This window comes from Microtus ochrogaster, linkage group LG9 (genome assembly GCF_000317375.1).
Source record: "Microtus ochrogaster isolate Prairie Vole_2 linkage group LG9, MicOch1.0, whole genome shotgun sequence".
Classification (NCBI taxonomy): Eukaryota; Metazoa; Chordata; class Mammalia; order Rodentia; family Cricetidae; genus Microtus; species Microtus ochrogaster.
Genome location: NC_022034.1, coordinates 11,438,178 through 11,453,155, shown reverse-complemented (window position 1 = coordinate 11,453,155; position 14,978 = coordinate 11,438,178). Strand labels below are relative to the sequence as shown.

General features: G+C 46.0%; 1 protein-coding gene across 2 annotated transcripts in view; it reads right to left on the bottom strand.

The window, feature by feature from the left end:
- The window catches only part of Serac1 (serine active site containing 1), a 36,026-nt gene that overhangs the window by 1,795 nt on the left and 19,253 nt on the right, over window positions 1-14,978 (bottom strand). For both annotated transcript variants that reach the window (XM_005363399.2, XM_026787396.1), the window contains 7 exons: window positions 14,205-14,367; window positions 10,436-10,586; window positions 5,237-5,378; window positions 4,224-4,318; window positions 3,026-3,123; window positions 1,836-2,018; window positions 775-918 (listed from right to left, as the gene is read on the bottom strand). In XM_005363399.2, the coding sequence (XP_005363456.1) occupies window positions 775-918; window positions 1,836-2,018; window positions 3,026-3,123; window positions 4,224-4,318; window positions 5,237-5,378; window positions 10,436-10,586; window positions 14,205-14,367 (976 nt within the window). The remainder of the gene's footprint in view (window positions 1-774; window positions 919-1,835; window positions 2,019-3,025; window positions 3,124-4,223; window positions 4,319-5,236; window positions 5,379-10,435; window positions 10,587-14,204; window positions 14,368-14,978) is intronic.

The window sequence follows — 14,978 nt, the reverse complement described above, 5'->3', positions numbered from 1 at the left end:
TACTGAGATGAGGTGGGGTACTTCCTGTTTCCTGTGGAGTATACTGAGATGAGGACAAAGCTCATTACACAAGAGTCCTGACTGAGGCGAGCACACTGTCCCTGGTGCCCCCTAGGAGTCATTGCTGAGACAAGCTGTCCCGGTCCCTAAGAGCTTGCCATTGCCATGAGCTATCAGGACAGGACCTAAGCCAGCCTCAGAAAGGAGTCCCAAGAGATGGTCCTCAAGCTGAGAGATGCAGTCAGTCGGGAGGCTCTAAGGAGAGTAGAGGTAGAGTCTCCACTAGCAGCAGGCGTTACTCCCATCTGCCCTCTGCTCATACTTTAGCACTAGGTTCTTCTTCTAAATTATTTCCTGCTTTAATATTCCCTGTACACCTTCCATTACCAAAATTTCCAAACTTTTATAGCCTAGATGTACTAAAACTTTTACATTTATTATTGGTTTAAGGTTTCTGTGCAGCTATTCATTTGCTGAACACATGCCCCTTTTATACCAGCCTAGAGAAGTGCTTGGTTACCTCCTTAATGCAGGTACTACCGCTGGTGCCTTAGAGCCTGCCAACTAGCTGGTATCTGGTCTATAGAGGTTAAGGCTGTATGCTTGCACAGGGATTTTAATCTGTTGCTAAAAGTATAATGAACTTAGACTCTGGATTTTTATCAAACGTTCTCCTATATATCCCTAAGACACTGGATATAAAAACTGGCATCTACTAAATGCTGGGTCCCATCAACTAGGCATCCAACAGGCACACGCCTCCAGGGTGAGTACCTGCTGACTCCACGGGCACGATATGTAGCTTAATCATGCTGCCGATAAATGTTGGTTGTGTTTCCACAAAACTCAGCACCTGGAAGTTCTTGTCTTTTGCAAACTCCATAAAGTCGTCCTGTAGCGTCTGAAGTGCAGGAGAATCTGTAAAGCACACAGAGCGAGACTGTGACAACCCCAATCGCTCAGCTCCGGACAAAAGGCATTCATCTCTAACTCAGAGGATGTTAAAATTCTGACTCACAGCAAACTCAGGCAGGAGAGAAACTCAACAGGGAAGTGTTTGCTGCACAAGCCTGAGGGGATGGCTATTCTTGGTTGTCAACTTGGCTATACGTGGAATTAAACCAAAAACCCAAACTACTGGGCATCTGAGAGACTTTTAGTTAACTGAATCATTTAAGATAGGAAGATCAGTTCAGCAAAAACATGTAATGATTGTATATGTATGCATCCAACACGGAACCACCCAATCGTGTAAAACACATATTAGACGTAAGTGCAGAGACAGATCAATACAGTAACAGTTGGAGGCATCCAGACCCTACTTTCCACTACACTAAGGGTCATCCTGAGAAGAAGCTGAAAAACAACACCCAGTGACTGGGCCTAACGTGGATTCTTAGGACTTTCTGTCCAGAGCGGCAGAGCACACATTCTTCCGTGCACACAACGTTCTCTAGGACAAATCATGTCAGGCTAGAATCGGTGTTGATGACAAGTACACACTGCTCACAACAGTGTCTCAAGAGTTTGTGCATGTTTGCACAGCTGATGATTTTCCAAACTCATGGAAAAAGGCAGTTTACTAGCTTGGAAGAAAAACCATAATTTGTCTAAGTTTGAATACTTGAGATAACACAAAAAATTATGGATATGATTGAGTAGATAGTCAGTCAAAACAAAAAAGAGCTATCAAAGGAAAACAAACCCAAGCTAAAAGCTGTATGCAAATTTAAAAACAAGGGAGTATATTTCAAGAAGAAACTGACTGTTTTCCCCTTTCCATATATTGATGTTCTACAAGCGCAATCCCCTTCACAACAGAGAGCTTGATTTACCCTTGCTGAGCTCTTTCACTTCCAAAGAAGGAAAGAGGAGATATCGGATATTAACCGAGTATTCGGCCAAATGTGATCCGTGGTGAGGGACACTGTAAAAAATCATTCCTCTGGTATTGTTTATGACAGCGCTCAGTTCTGGCTTCTTAGAGGCTTCCAACAACATCTTTTTGACAAGAAGACCTAGCCACGGTAAAGAAAGAGAGTGTAAGTGGTTTCCTTCCTTCTGTTCCAACAGAACAAGACAGAGATGTGCTAAAATTCCAATAATTTCCTTTATACAAAAAAGCCTTTATAATAATGATACTATATAGAATTATGAATATGAGTCTACAAACAGTCCACAGACCGCTTTGTGGTGCAGACCCTTCTCTCACAGACTCCACTGCCTCCGTGAGGAAAGTCAGGCCCTGCCTAAACCAGGTGCCTGGCCACTCAAGCCCGCCCACTCAAGCCCTGCCCACTCAAGCCCGCCCTGGAAGAGCTGCAGTGCAAAGTCACAGGTCCTGCCAAGGAAAAGCGGCTGCTATGGGAAAGGCACCCATGAAGCCTAACCAAGTCCCCTGACCAGGGAATGAAAGACACCAGGGACAGTGACTGGACATTTTGAGAAGCAGAAGGGTTACATGCACCTTTCTCAGGCTGAGCCTCAGCCATGGCTTTTTGCTAAGTCACAATCAATTTGTTAGCCTAGGTAGGCAAGGCTATGGGGAAAGCTGAGTGCTGGTTTGCAGGAGGGCAGCAGTAAGGCATGCAGCTAAAGGGCAGGTCCCCACGCACAGCAGCCAGGCACAGGGAAACTAAGGCCACGACCCAGCAGCCAGGCAACAGCAGAGCTGACAATGTGGAAAAGGCATGGATGGGAAGAAAGGGAAGCCCCCGAAGCCCCCGGGAATGCTAGCTTAACTGAGTCTAACTGGTCAACAGCCCACAGTAAAGACGCTTTCTCATAATGACCAAATGAAACCACCAAGTTATCAATCCATGCCCTCCCATGGGATGTCCATGCCCTCTAGAAGGGATGTCCCCTTCTAGAAAAACAAATAGCATGGAAGGAGAGTAGTAACTTTAAAACATTAACTTGGGGTGGGAGACTAGTTAAGTAACACACAGATATGGAACTTTGAGTTGGCCGCAACCCTGACAACCACCTCATGATGGTCACTCTATGAAGATGAAACCATCCTTACCTCCCATGCTATGTGATATCCAAATCATTGGCCTATCCCCAACACCAGCAGCTCTGAGCTTGCTAAGAAGTTCGTTGCTTCTGAATGCAATGGACTTTCTGAACAAAACGAAAACAGCAAGCATGACGGGAGGCACCATCCTCCAAATCTTGCAACCTAACTTTCTAAGACAAGAACGTTTGCTTGTTCAGTGCTACTGGCTGACACTCTGGAGTGCAGGCTATGCCAATCTTATTCTCTATCTGAAAATTATTAATAATAGTTAGGACTATCTAAGCCCACAACAGGCCACTCATACACTAAGCACACATTATTTGAATATCAAATGGAGCTGGCAATTTTTACAGGTTGAACATGGGTCTCATCCCAGCTGCCCTAAATACTTAAGTATGGGAGACAAAAATCCCTTTTCATCCATGGTCTGACACTAAAATGTCCCAGAGACTTGACTGAGTCCGTTCCTACTTTGTTTATGCCATGGGCATCAACCTTTCACCACTGGATTTATGCACTAAACACTAGAAAATGATCATCAGACTTCGGAGTGAGTGATTTCAGACCAAAAGGGAACTTGACTTCAAGCTTTGCGCCTGCTGGTTTCATTCTCTTCAACTCTAACACCTCTTGTTTGAGAACAAATGTTCGCCAGTGCTCTTCTGGGAGACAAAGGTGGGCTGGGGGCTCCTCTGTTGGCACCCATGTAGGATCTGCTCATCAAACACCATGCTGTGTCACCAACTAGCTCTGCTCTCTGAGAGAAAGCAGCACAGACCCTGGATGACTTGCCTACACAGTGACCTGGGCTGGGACTCGGCTATCCAGGTCCTGGACCCCAGGAAGGCACTCTCTGTTCCTTAGGACACAGAAGGGACACAGGCCAAAACTACATGGCATCTTTCTCCTTGAGCTGCCCTCAGTCAGGACAGTCGTGAGGACACAAGAACTATCAGTTTTACTTAGCAGAAGTGAAGACTGTGACAGAGAGTTGGGGTCCTATACCACTACAGTTATGTGAGCCAGGTCAGTATCTCAACACGATGCAGTGTCTCATCTTTCTACTTATTACTTATTGCAAGCGAACGCCTGGAAGGAAGACAACCATGGTAGTGTCTGCCAACATGCAAACACCTGTGCTCAATTCCCAACGCTGTGGCCTGGGCCCTCCCGTCTGACCATCTACTGTACCCTCTAATGTTACCTCTCCATGGGGCACCGTGCTCTCCAGTCACTGAGGCTGGTGTCATACTCCACGGATATAATGCGAAGCGCGGGACAGTCTTTTGCTAGCCAAGTCTAGGTAAAACAAAAGGTTCGTGAGCATACGCATGCATTTCCCCATCCGCTTACTTCCTAGTAATTGCTCTATGCAACCCAAGGCCTCCTGAAACACACAGTACAGAGGACACTGGGATACACTGGAGGCGGAGGTGCAAGCTCGGAGATGCTGGTGAGTCATAAAATGCCATCAATATTTATAACAAAGGCACGTGAAGGTATGAGAACATTGTTAATTTGCCAAAATCAAGACTTGTTCTGGAAGCTTTTAGCAGTTAGTAGAAAACTACTGTCTCAGAACAGACTGTATTTTCTGTTGTAATACACTGAGACCTGAGAATTAGAAACTAATGCTAACTGTGTTTGTCTTTGGGAGCTGGAGGCTAACATCCCCAGACTTCACCAATGGAGAGAAGAGCATGCTAGTCTTCCTGAGGAAGTGGGTGGGAGCAAAGCCCTGGAAACCACTCATACACAGCATTCTTCTGCACGGACTTTGAACAATTTCACCCCATGAACTCATTCTGCAGCTGTGGCTCTTCGCAGGAAAAAGAAATCAAAGAATTGCAAAGGAGATTACGTTATCCAAATCTTTCTACCTTTATAATTATTAAGGTCATAAAGCTGGCTAGTACAAGTAAATTATGGCTGTATTATCTTTTAAATTATGAAGCAAGGTGAATTATTGCACTCTTATCCTACTTTATCACTCATGGAGTATTATTCGAGAGTCACAGAATATACCCTAAACAGAAAGTACACAATGCAAGGTCATAAGCCCAGCTGCTGATGTCATATCCTACAGGTGTCTCCAAGGGAAAGAAGAGCAGCGCAGGAGAAATCCCAGTGGCACAAGACAAGGAGACTAAGGCACAGTGCAGTGTCAGCAGTGCCGGTGCTAGAGCATGGGTGACAGTCACAGCCATGGCTCCTTACCTTGGGCCAGCACGTGGTGTACCTGTCCTCATCCACCAAGGAATTTTCCAGTAGAACCCGTTCACTGTCCTGCTGGCGCCAGGTTTTAAATGCTGCTCCCATCAGGCCATGAATAAAAAGGACATCGGCTTTAATGGGCTGACTAAGAGGGAAGAGAGTTTTAAAAAGAAGCAGAGTAAATGCATTACTACTGTGACAAGCTCCGCGGCACTCCCTGGAGGGCTTAGGCAGGCTGAGTGACCCAGAGGAGACTGAATCAGGGCAAACGCTATCAGCATGGGCTGCTGAGGAATCCTGGGATGTGACAAAGACAGCACTCATTGCTCCTTCAGTGATTTAGCCTGGCAGACCAACAGAGCAACTGTAGTGAACTGTGATCCACATGTGAGCGATGCCACCTCGAGCAAGGCTACCCTCTAAATGACTGTGATGCCACCATGAGGCTACCCTTTACATGTGAACGATGCCTCCATGAGGTTACCCTCCAAATGAATCTATGAAAGCATTTCACAAACCAACTAAGGCATTTAAGAAATTAGACAAGATATGCTAATATAATGGCAGCCATTGCACATGAGAAATGTCAAGGACCTCTGTAGACATGCACTGGCCTCATGAGGAAACCTGAGACAGCACATCTCATTCCAGGGTCAGAAGGAAACTTACTGACTCAGCCAGAAAGACACACATGAGGGTGGCTCACCCAGTACCTTGACCTCCCTCACACTGTCATAGCACTGAGTCAGGATGGGAAGACAGCCTGTAAATCTCACCCACACTCAGATCCCACCAGCTAGCATAGGAGGTTACCATGTTCAGGGAAGAGGGAAAAAGACTAAAATGGGGAACAGAAATGCAAGGAAAGAGAAAATGTCTATAGAAAACTATCATTTTGTACTAAGGCTGGCTTAATATTTAGTAATTCATTAATTTAAAAACATGGGAACCAGTGGTGGAGGTCCATCCCTTTAATCCCAGCACTCGGAAGGCAGAAGCAGGTGGATCTCTGTGAGTTCAAGGCCAGCCTGGTCTACAAGAGCTAGTTCCAGAGCAGGCTCTAAAACTACAGGGAAACCCTGTTTCAAAAAGAAAAAGGAAAAAAAGAAAAAGAAAAAGAAAAAACATGGGAACCATTTGACATTCCAAAGTTCGTGTGTGTGTGTGTGTGTGTGTGTGTGTGTGTGTGTGTATACACTAAAAGTCCTAGGCAGAAGTAAAAATCATAAGTAATAAAATTGCTAATTTAGAATAAACCTATGAGAGTTTTGAAACTACCAATTTTTCTAAAAGATGTTAAAAATAGGAAAATTTTAGAGGCCGTATTAAAATCCTAGATGAGCCCTGAAGACTCCAGCTTCTTCCCCTCCTCTGACCGTGCCTCCTCCCCTTTATAATTCCTCACCCTAGTGACCCGCAAGAGGAACAGAAGATGAGGTGAACTAAAAAGAGAAGGGTCCAGACAGTGCCTGCCCTTCCTGGATTCCAGCTTTCAGGGCCCTCCGGGATTTTTCAGAATTACTGATTGCTTCACTGACCCACGAAAGAACAGGGTGTTCAGACTTGATATTTCCATGAGCAAGGGAATCTCCTCCCTCCCTGCTGAGAGCTCCTCAACAGCCAGATGTTCACACAGTCTGTGTAACATCACCTCTCGACCACTGTGTCTTTCCTCAGGCTCCTCTTACATCTCACAGACATGGGGACATTTTCTGTGTGGTTTATACTGGGTGTGTTCTGGTTTACTGTAATTGTGGTGTGTGTTCTGTGTTCATAATAACTGCTAATTTCAGGTAATTGCTGTGCATGATTTTTGTTGGTTGGTTCCTGTCTTGGGATTTCTATTGCTGCAATGAAACACAACAAATAGATGGAAGGGTTTATTCAGTTTATACGTCCAGATCATAGCCCATCACTGAAGGAAGTCAGGACAGAAATTTCAAGCAGGGTGTGGGAAGCTGGAGGCAGGAGCTGATGCAGAGGCCATGGAGAGTACTGCTTACTGGCTTGTTCCTTATGGCTTGTTTAGCCTGCTAACTCCTTATAGCTTGTTCAGCCTGCTTTCTTATAGAACTCAGGACCAACCTCGCAGAGATGGCACCACCCACAATGGGCTGGTTCCTCCTCTACCGATCACTGATTAAGAAAATGTCTTATAGCTAGATCTTATGGAGGCATTTTCTCAATTGAGGCTCCCTCTCTCATGCCTCTAGCTTGTCAAGCTGACACACAAAACCAGCCAATACAGTTCTTATTCTTCGAGACAACAATAAGGAGGTTTTTGTCTTTTGGTCTAGCTATCCAGGTTTTAGGGATTTGTGATGTTTTCTCTCTCTCTCTCTCTCTCTCTCTCTCTCTCTCTCTCTCTCTCTCTCTCTCTCTCTGAGCCCAGGAAGGCTGCTATCTCAAGTTCATCCTCCCTACAGTATAAATATGTAAGAATTTCATTATTAAACTGAAATGAAACTAATATAAAAGATATACTTTAAATCTAGGTAACATTGCTTAAGAAAATGGCAAGAATAAGATTTCAGAGTTTAACCAAGAGTGATTCTAATTCATTTTGTTGAAAACTTATATTCTCGCCTCTTTTTAAACTAGTAAATTTACTTTATAAGTTTTAACATAAAGGCTGTATCATCTTGATTTGCCAATGCAGACACTTCGGTGTACTATTTAGATACATGGTATACATACATGATGCATTCAGTTCAAATTAGCTCAAGTAAGTGGTGTCCCCAGATTAGCTCCAAGCCTTTATCATGGGATGGGGATTTCGGCACAAAAGCCTGAGCTCCTGAAGCGCCACCAAGCCAGGCGCAGCCACTGTTCCTCATGTGACACCAACATTCCATCTGCAGCACTGGGAAGGACTAGTGAAGGACTCCTGCACCCCAAAGCCCATCAGTCGTGTACTGACGTGAGCGTTAAAGAAAATCTGGGACCAAGAGACAAGAAGTTGACAAACTAAAGCATCTTGGCCAAGGTAGGGTTCTGATCACTGACTGAGTTTGATGTCTACAAGGCAGGCGGTCTAAGTTCTCGTTACTGGAGGAGACACCAGTTCAGAAGGTGGTAACTCAGACTCCACAGTACAGCCCCACCTCAGGGATGACCATTCTCATCTAGGTGGCCCCCAGGTTGCTGTCCTCGGAGTGCAAGGTGACTGGAAGCTTAGGACACTAGCACACGGGCACACACACACAGTGCCTTCACGCATGGAAGGGGATGAGGTCATTTGGGTAGGCTCCCCAATGAGCGTTAACAGGCCTAGGAGGGCAGGAGTCTGGCCCAGAGGAAGGAAACACAGTGAAGGCAGAGATGCCAGACTGTAGCCTTCTGGTCACCTTGTGGATCCAAAAGGAAGGACGTGCTTTTCAGCAAAGGCAGTACCTCTGGCATCTGGACTTTGTGAGTGTTCGCTAATTAACTAATTTACATGTCAAGAAAATGGTTTTCTAACCTCAAAAGTTTTTTTTTTTTTTTTAAGAAAAATAAGGCAGAAAGGAACCATCAAGTATGAGAAATAAGGATAAAATGTTAAATTAGTTTTTGGTTAAAATAAGGCTGAAACCAAAGGTAATTCTTTGACGTGAGGATCTGTATGCTAAAATAAGAGTTTATCCACCCTGGCAAATGACAGTGAGACCCAAGGTGTGCAGCAGGTGAAGGTTAGAGAGCATAGGTGTGTGGCCACACTTCCTTAGTTACAGGCTAGTAACATCCTGACGGACACACAACTAAAACCTAACCTCCCAGTTACAGGAATAAACTTCCCGTGACAACGAGCAAGGCAGCTGAGAGAGCACAGCTTCAGTTCCTCTGCAACCAAACTGACCTTTCAACTTGAGGACCTCACTGTTTTCTTTGCCGGCCTTTCTCCTTCCACTTATGAACACTAAACAAGAACCAAACTCCCCCTTACACCACTGGGGGCTCATCTTCGCTTTCCTTTGTCCGTCTTTCGTGGATACATTTTTTAAAAAAATGTATTTGTTTGTTTGTTTTTGTCTTTGGTTTTGTTGTTGTTGTTGTTTTTACAAAAAGAATGTTTTTAAAGTGTGAGGAAAAAAAACCTAATGATTTGATTTGATTTGAAGGCCTCCAAACAGGCCCTAATGCTCTCACCAATCAAAAGCTAAAATGTCACCAGGTAATGGTGAACTCGTTCTGGAGTTTTCCCTGCTTTTCTATCCCCACCCACCTGATGCTCCCACCAGAATATTTGGCATGTATGCACTTGTGACTCTGCTCTCGTTTTGGGGCCATAAGAAGCTGACTTTGGACATGTTATCCCAGGCAACACGAAGCCTGAGCCACCATCACCCACACTTAACTCTTCCTTTTGGAGTTGGAGCTGGTACTGCAGCGGTCATCACAACCGTTTATCTGCCAGTCAGAGTGAACCAAGAAATCCGGTTTTCTTTTTGCAGAGGCTTTTTTTTTTAAAGGATCTTCTGTAAGGGGACCCTGGATCCCAGTGATGGCTAGACAGCTACCTTCAGTGGCCTTGAGTCTCCCGTGATGTGGGTTCTTGCTCATCCTGGCTCCTCCAACACAGCACACTGGCCTGTTCTTGGGGCCCTTGCTTATCATCCAGCCTCACTCCCATATGAAGAGTGGAATGCAGCTCCCCCAGAAAGGGGTGTTGTGGGGCAAGGCCCCCAAACTATGGTCATGAGAGCCAGGCTCTGACAGTTGTGGGGCAGTGGGAGGGGCCCTGCCACTGGCTGCTGTCACCTGCCTCTGCAGCACCTCCCGGCAGTCAGACTGAGGGAGCTGGTGGAGATAGAGGAACCGACTGCCATTTTTGGTTTCCTCTGAGAAGAGACTTGGAGTTTGGTTCAAAGAAATATACTAATCCCCAAACTGATTTAAAAAATGCCACGGGTGAAGGAGGCATGTGAGCAAGAAGGCCCTCAGGGTCCTGTCCCTGGGGCTCTCCATTCCCCCTCATCTAGCCCTGCGGAGGGTCTGCGCTGCACTGACTGGGGGGCTGCTTTGTGTGACCCTTCCTTGACAGCTCCTCCCTCGTCCGGAGCACACAGCTAGGCTGGACACAGAGAATGGAAGAGGGATGGCTAGCCCGCAGAGATGCGTGCTATGACTTGCCTGGGGTCTCTCTCGAAGTCTTTCCTTCTATCTCAATTGCAAATAAAATCCCTTTCCAGTTAAGATCATTTAAGTCCACGTGATGCTCACCTTGTCCGACACTGGGGATGGAGCACGTACACCCCATCCTGGTATTTCTCATGCACGGTTTCTCGGTCTAGATTGGCCAGGGTTCTGGCAGCATGGGAGGCCTCCATGATGTGGAAGGATTTCAAAGCTTCTGCCATTAAAGAAACCCAGCCTGAGGAAGAGAAGAGATATCCTGAGCAATGGTGCAAACCAGTCTCAGACTGTAGAGAGAGGCTTCAGGTTCAACAGGATAGAGGGAGGCCAGTCTCAAGTGTCCACCTGGGTGGGGAAGTACACACCCCAGCTTGATTGTGTACTGAGAACCTCTGAGTCCCACAGCAGGGAGCTGGGATACCTCAACCAGACCCTCTGAGGGAGCTTAAGTAGGGATGTGTGCAAGAGGCCTCTTCCTAAGAGAAAATGAAACACACAAGGCAGTTACCACAGGCGAGGTCCAAAGAGGATGAAATGCCGTGATGGATCTGCCCTGAGGAGGGTTCCCTCAAAACTGGCAGGTTGGTATGAAGAACAGCAACCATACCAACAACCCTGACTACAAATAAGGGAACTATTTCTTAATGAATTTGATAAAAATCCTTATTAAACCTAGAGCTCAGAAAGGAAAAATACTATTATTTCTAAAAATTATTTTAAAAAGAAAGTATGGATAACAGTATGATTTCATACATATGTACGGAAGTACATGTGTGCACACAGAGACACAAGAACACAAAGGTCTGGAGAGATACACTACACCGAGCTCATCAGTGGTCATGACCTCAGGAGGCAAGTGAGCGGAAGCGGGCTCTGAAAAAAGGCAGGTTGAACTGTTTTTGCTGTATCTATCTTAAGTATGTACAAGTACCTACTTGTATTTCATATGTATACATACACACGACTTAAAGCAGAATACGGGCCTCGAGGTCAGAGACTTGGGGTCAAGTCCCTGTCCCTTATGCACTGTGGAGTTACTAAAGCTCTGATGCTCTCCCGGCCTGGGGCCACCAATCAGCACCTGGCTCGTATGAGGGCACGCTCATGCGTCCCTTCCCACCCCACAGCTGGGCTACCCACGGAGCAGGTGCACGTCTTCCCTCAGAACATGGCCCAAACTTCAGTTAATGAGCAGAATTACGGCTGCTGCTGTAGCGAGGGCCGGGGTAGTGTGACAGAAACAGCAACTTTCATTTTCTTCTGGGAATTTTTCACTTCTTCTCTTGACTATATTTCTTTTTTGTCTTTTTTTGGTCATGAGCCTTCGCCTTTAACGGCTGAGCCATCTCTCCAGCCCCACTGCATACTTTATATTTTACTTTACAAATAACAATTGTGTGTAAGAGCAGCGGCATGCAACATGATTTGTACTTTGTATGCATGCGAGAGCAGCGGCATGCAACATGATTTGCACTTTGTATGCATGCATGTGAGAGCAGGCTGCATCTGGAGGTCAGGACAATTTGTGGAGTCAGTTTTCTCCGAACTCACATTATCAGGGTTGGCAGCAAGAATCCTTACCTACTGAGTAACCTCACCAGCCACTATACTGTCCTAAAGCGTGTTCAGTGTGCATTGCACACATACCATTTTCTGGTACTGAGAACACTCGGCATCTATCCTGGCAGTGTTTGAGAATAATACGTTGTTATTAATGGGACTGCTCCCAGCCTCATGGATCCTCAGCACATCTGCAACAAAGATCAGCAGCAGCACATGCTAGCAGCTGTTCTCTGGGTCTGCCCCAGGGCCCACTCTTCTCACATGTACAAATCAGAAATCTTGTTACAGCTCAAACAAACAAGCGAGGCTCAAATCGGCGATAAAAATCTGTACCTTAGAAAGCTATTAAAAAAAATAGTGCCACATGGCTACGAGTCCTCACTCAGTGGGGAGGGCAAGCCTATCAGGAGCTAGAGTGAGTTCAAGGCCAGCCTGGAGGCGGAGGAGAGAGAGGGAATGAACACAATTATGAAGGGGGAAGGAAAAACAAATACTCTCTAGGAGTTGTCAAAACTCACGGATGTTCTAAAAGGTGAATGTTTGGGCCATTTCACGCTTCTCAGAAAGTTTTTGGATTTCTGGATTTGATTTTATTAAAAATTAAAATCCACTGGTCTGGGGTTGAGGAGACAGATTAGTGGTTAAGAGCACTGGCTGCTCTTCCAGAGGAGCAGGTTCAATTCCCAGCACCCCCAAGGCAGCTCACAATTGTCTGTAACTCCAGTCCCAGGTCCTGGCTTCCATAGCATCAGGTATGCATGTGGTGCACAGACTTATATACAGCCAAAATATTCACGCATGCCTTTAGTCCCAGGCAGGGTTACAGAGTAAGAGCAACAATAATAACATCTGCTGATCTAAAGACACTTAAGGGTCAATTCATAGTTTCTAATATGTGTGTGTACAAAGGTATATGTGTGTCTATCTCATTTATGTATGAATATATGTCTATGTATGTATACGTGTCCTAGTTAGGGTCACCGTTGTTGCTGCAACAAAACACCATGACCAAAAAGCAAATTAGGGAAGAAAGGGTTTATTTGGTTTACACTTCCAGATCATAGCCCATCACTGGAGGAAGTCAGGACAGGAACTCTGGAACCTAGAGGAAGGAATTGATGCAGAGGCCATGGAGGGGAGCTGCTTACTGGCTTGCTTAGCATGGCTTGCTCACCCTACCTTCTTATAGAACCCAGGACCAACAGCACAGGGATGGCACCACCTACCATGGACTAGGCCCTCCCGCACTGAGCACTAATGGAAAATGCCTTACAACTGGATCTCATGGAGGCATTTCCTCAGCTGCGACTTCTTCTCTGGTGACTCGAGCTTGTGTGAAGCTGACACAGAACACTAGCCAGGACAGTATGGATGTGTATATACGTGCATATATGCTTACGTATGTGCTAGAGTTGTCTGAATGAGAATGGCCCCATAGACTTATATGTTTGAGAGCCGGTGGTACCGTTTGTGGGGGTTAGGAGGTGTGGTCTTGCTGGGGAATGCCTACACAGGGCGTGGGCTTTGGTTGTTAACAGTCTTGATCCACATCTAGTTCATGCCCCCTGCTTCCTGCTTCCAGCTCAGGGGTGAGCTCTCAGCTTCCTTCTCCTGCTGCCCTGCATCCCTGCCATGACGGACGGACTCCCATCCCCAGGAACCGTAAGTCATATAAATCTTATTCCTTAAGGTGCCTTGGTCATGATATTTTATGGCAGCAACAGCAAAGTAACTAATACAGGTACACACACACACACACACACACACGCACGCACGCACGCACGCACGATATGTAGAATGTGTGTATCAGTTTTCTGGGACCCCACCAACCAAAGATGAGATAATTTAGCACTGGTTTTTAAGTACAATAATAAATTATAAAGCTTAAAAACTCTTTGAAGAGAAATCTGTGAGCTCATCTTGCTAGGAGGGAGGGAAGGAAGAAAGTGGGTGAGAAAGGAAGACGGCAGATGTGTGTCTCCTCCCAGGCTGCAGAGGAAATGCATTAGTTCTACAGTGGGTCTTTACTGTCTGCCTCTTGGTTAACTAAACCACATCAACAGTTCAACGATCTTCATGCCAAAGCCTGCTCACCTAGGATGGCTCTCCATGCTGACGGCTCAGTGTGGACTGACAACCCCAGCAATCCCTGTCGCTACCCAAACAACATACTAGAAAGGATCCAGGAAAACCCTAGAGGTTTAGGTCTATTGAAAAATTAATGTAGCATGAAGTGAGGTGTCGGGAGAACAGGGGCTGGACCCAGCATCCTCGGTGCACACAAAGCTGTTACCTGAGCGGATTATGGCCGGGTGAAGATGCTCGTTCAAGGCCATGTTTCCAATGATCCTCATGATGTTTCTCTGTACTTTGGGGCAGTCCTTGTGAAGCTGGTAGAGCCTCTGCAACAGTTGCAGGCCCCCGCCTGCTTCAATGTGGTCACAGTGTGAGGGTATCTAGCACAAGGTAACAGAGCTCCCGTTACATCGCGCTGGTCACTTCACACCCTCAAAGGGTGAGTTCCCACATCCCCTCCTGTGCTGCAATGCCACAGACCCTTATTCCTGCCTCGCTTCCATTCTGCAGGTGGAAATCAAAGAGGACTAAACATAGGCATGCATTTCAGTCAGGTCTAACGCTCTCAGGTTACGGTAGCGAGCTCAGAACCAAGCTTGAAGACAGTGCTCCTGCAGATGTGAGTAAGGATGCCAGTGGTAGTTGCAATTCCTACACCCCACACCAGATCTTCTTCGTTTAAATATCACAGGCAATTGGACACTGTGTCGAACATGTTCCCTAGGTGATGGTACCCACTCTACCTGTGGGTACCACTAGGTTTCTTGCCATTTTGTTTACTTAAAAATCAAACTATAGCTGGGCATTGTGGCATAGCTACACAGGATACATAGCAAGATGCTGTCTAATAAATAAGCAAACCGTGACAATCACCATGCCAAAATACCTCCAAACCACCAGTACTTATAACTCAGCTGCATAGCCATTCAGTATTTCCCTTTCCTCTCTACGGATGTCTTATGGAGTTAGCCGTCTGACACTGTCTCTACAG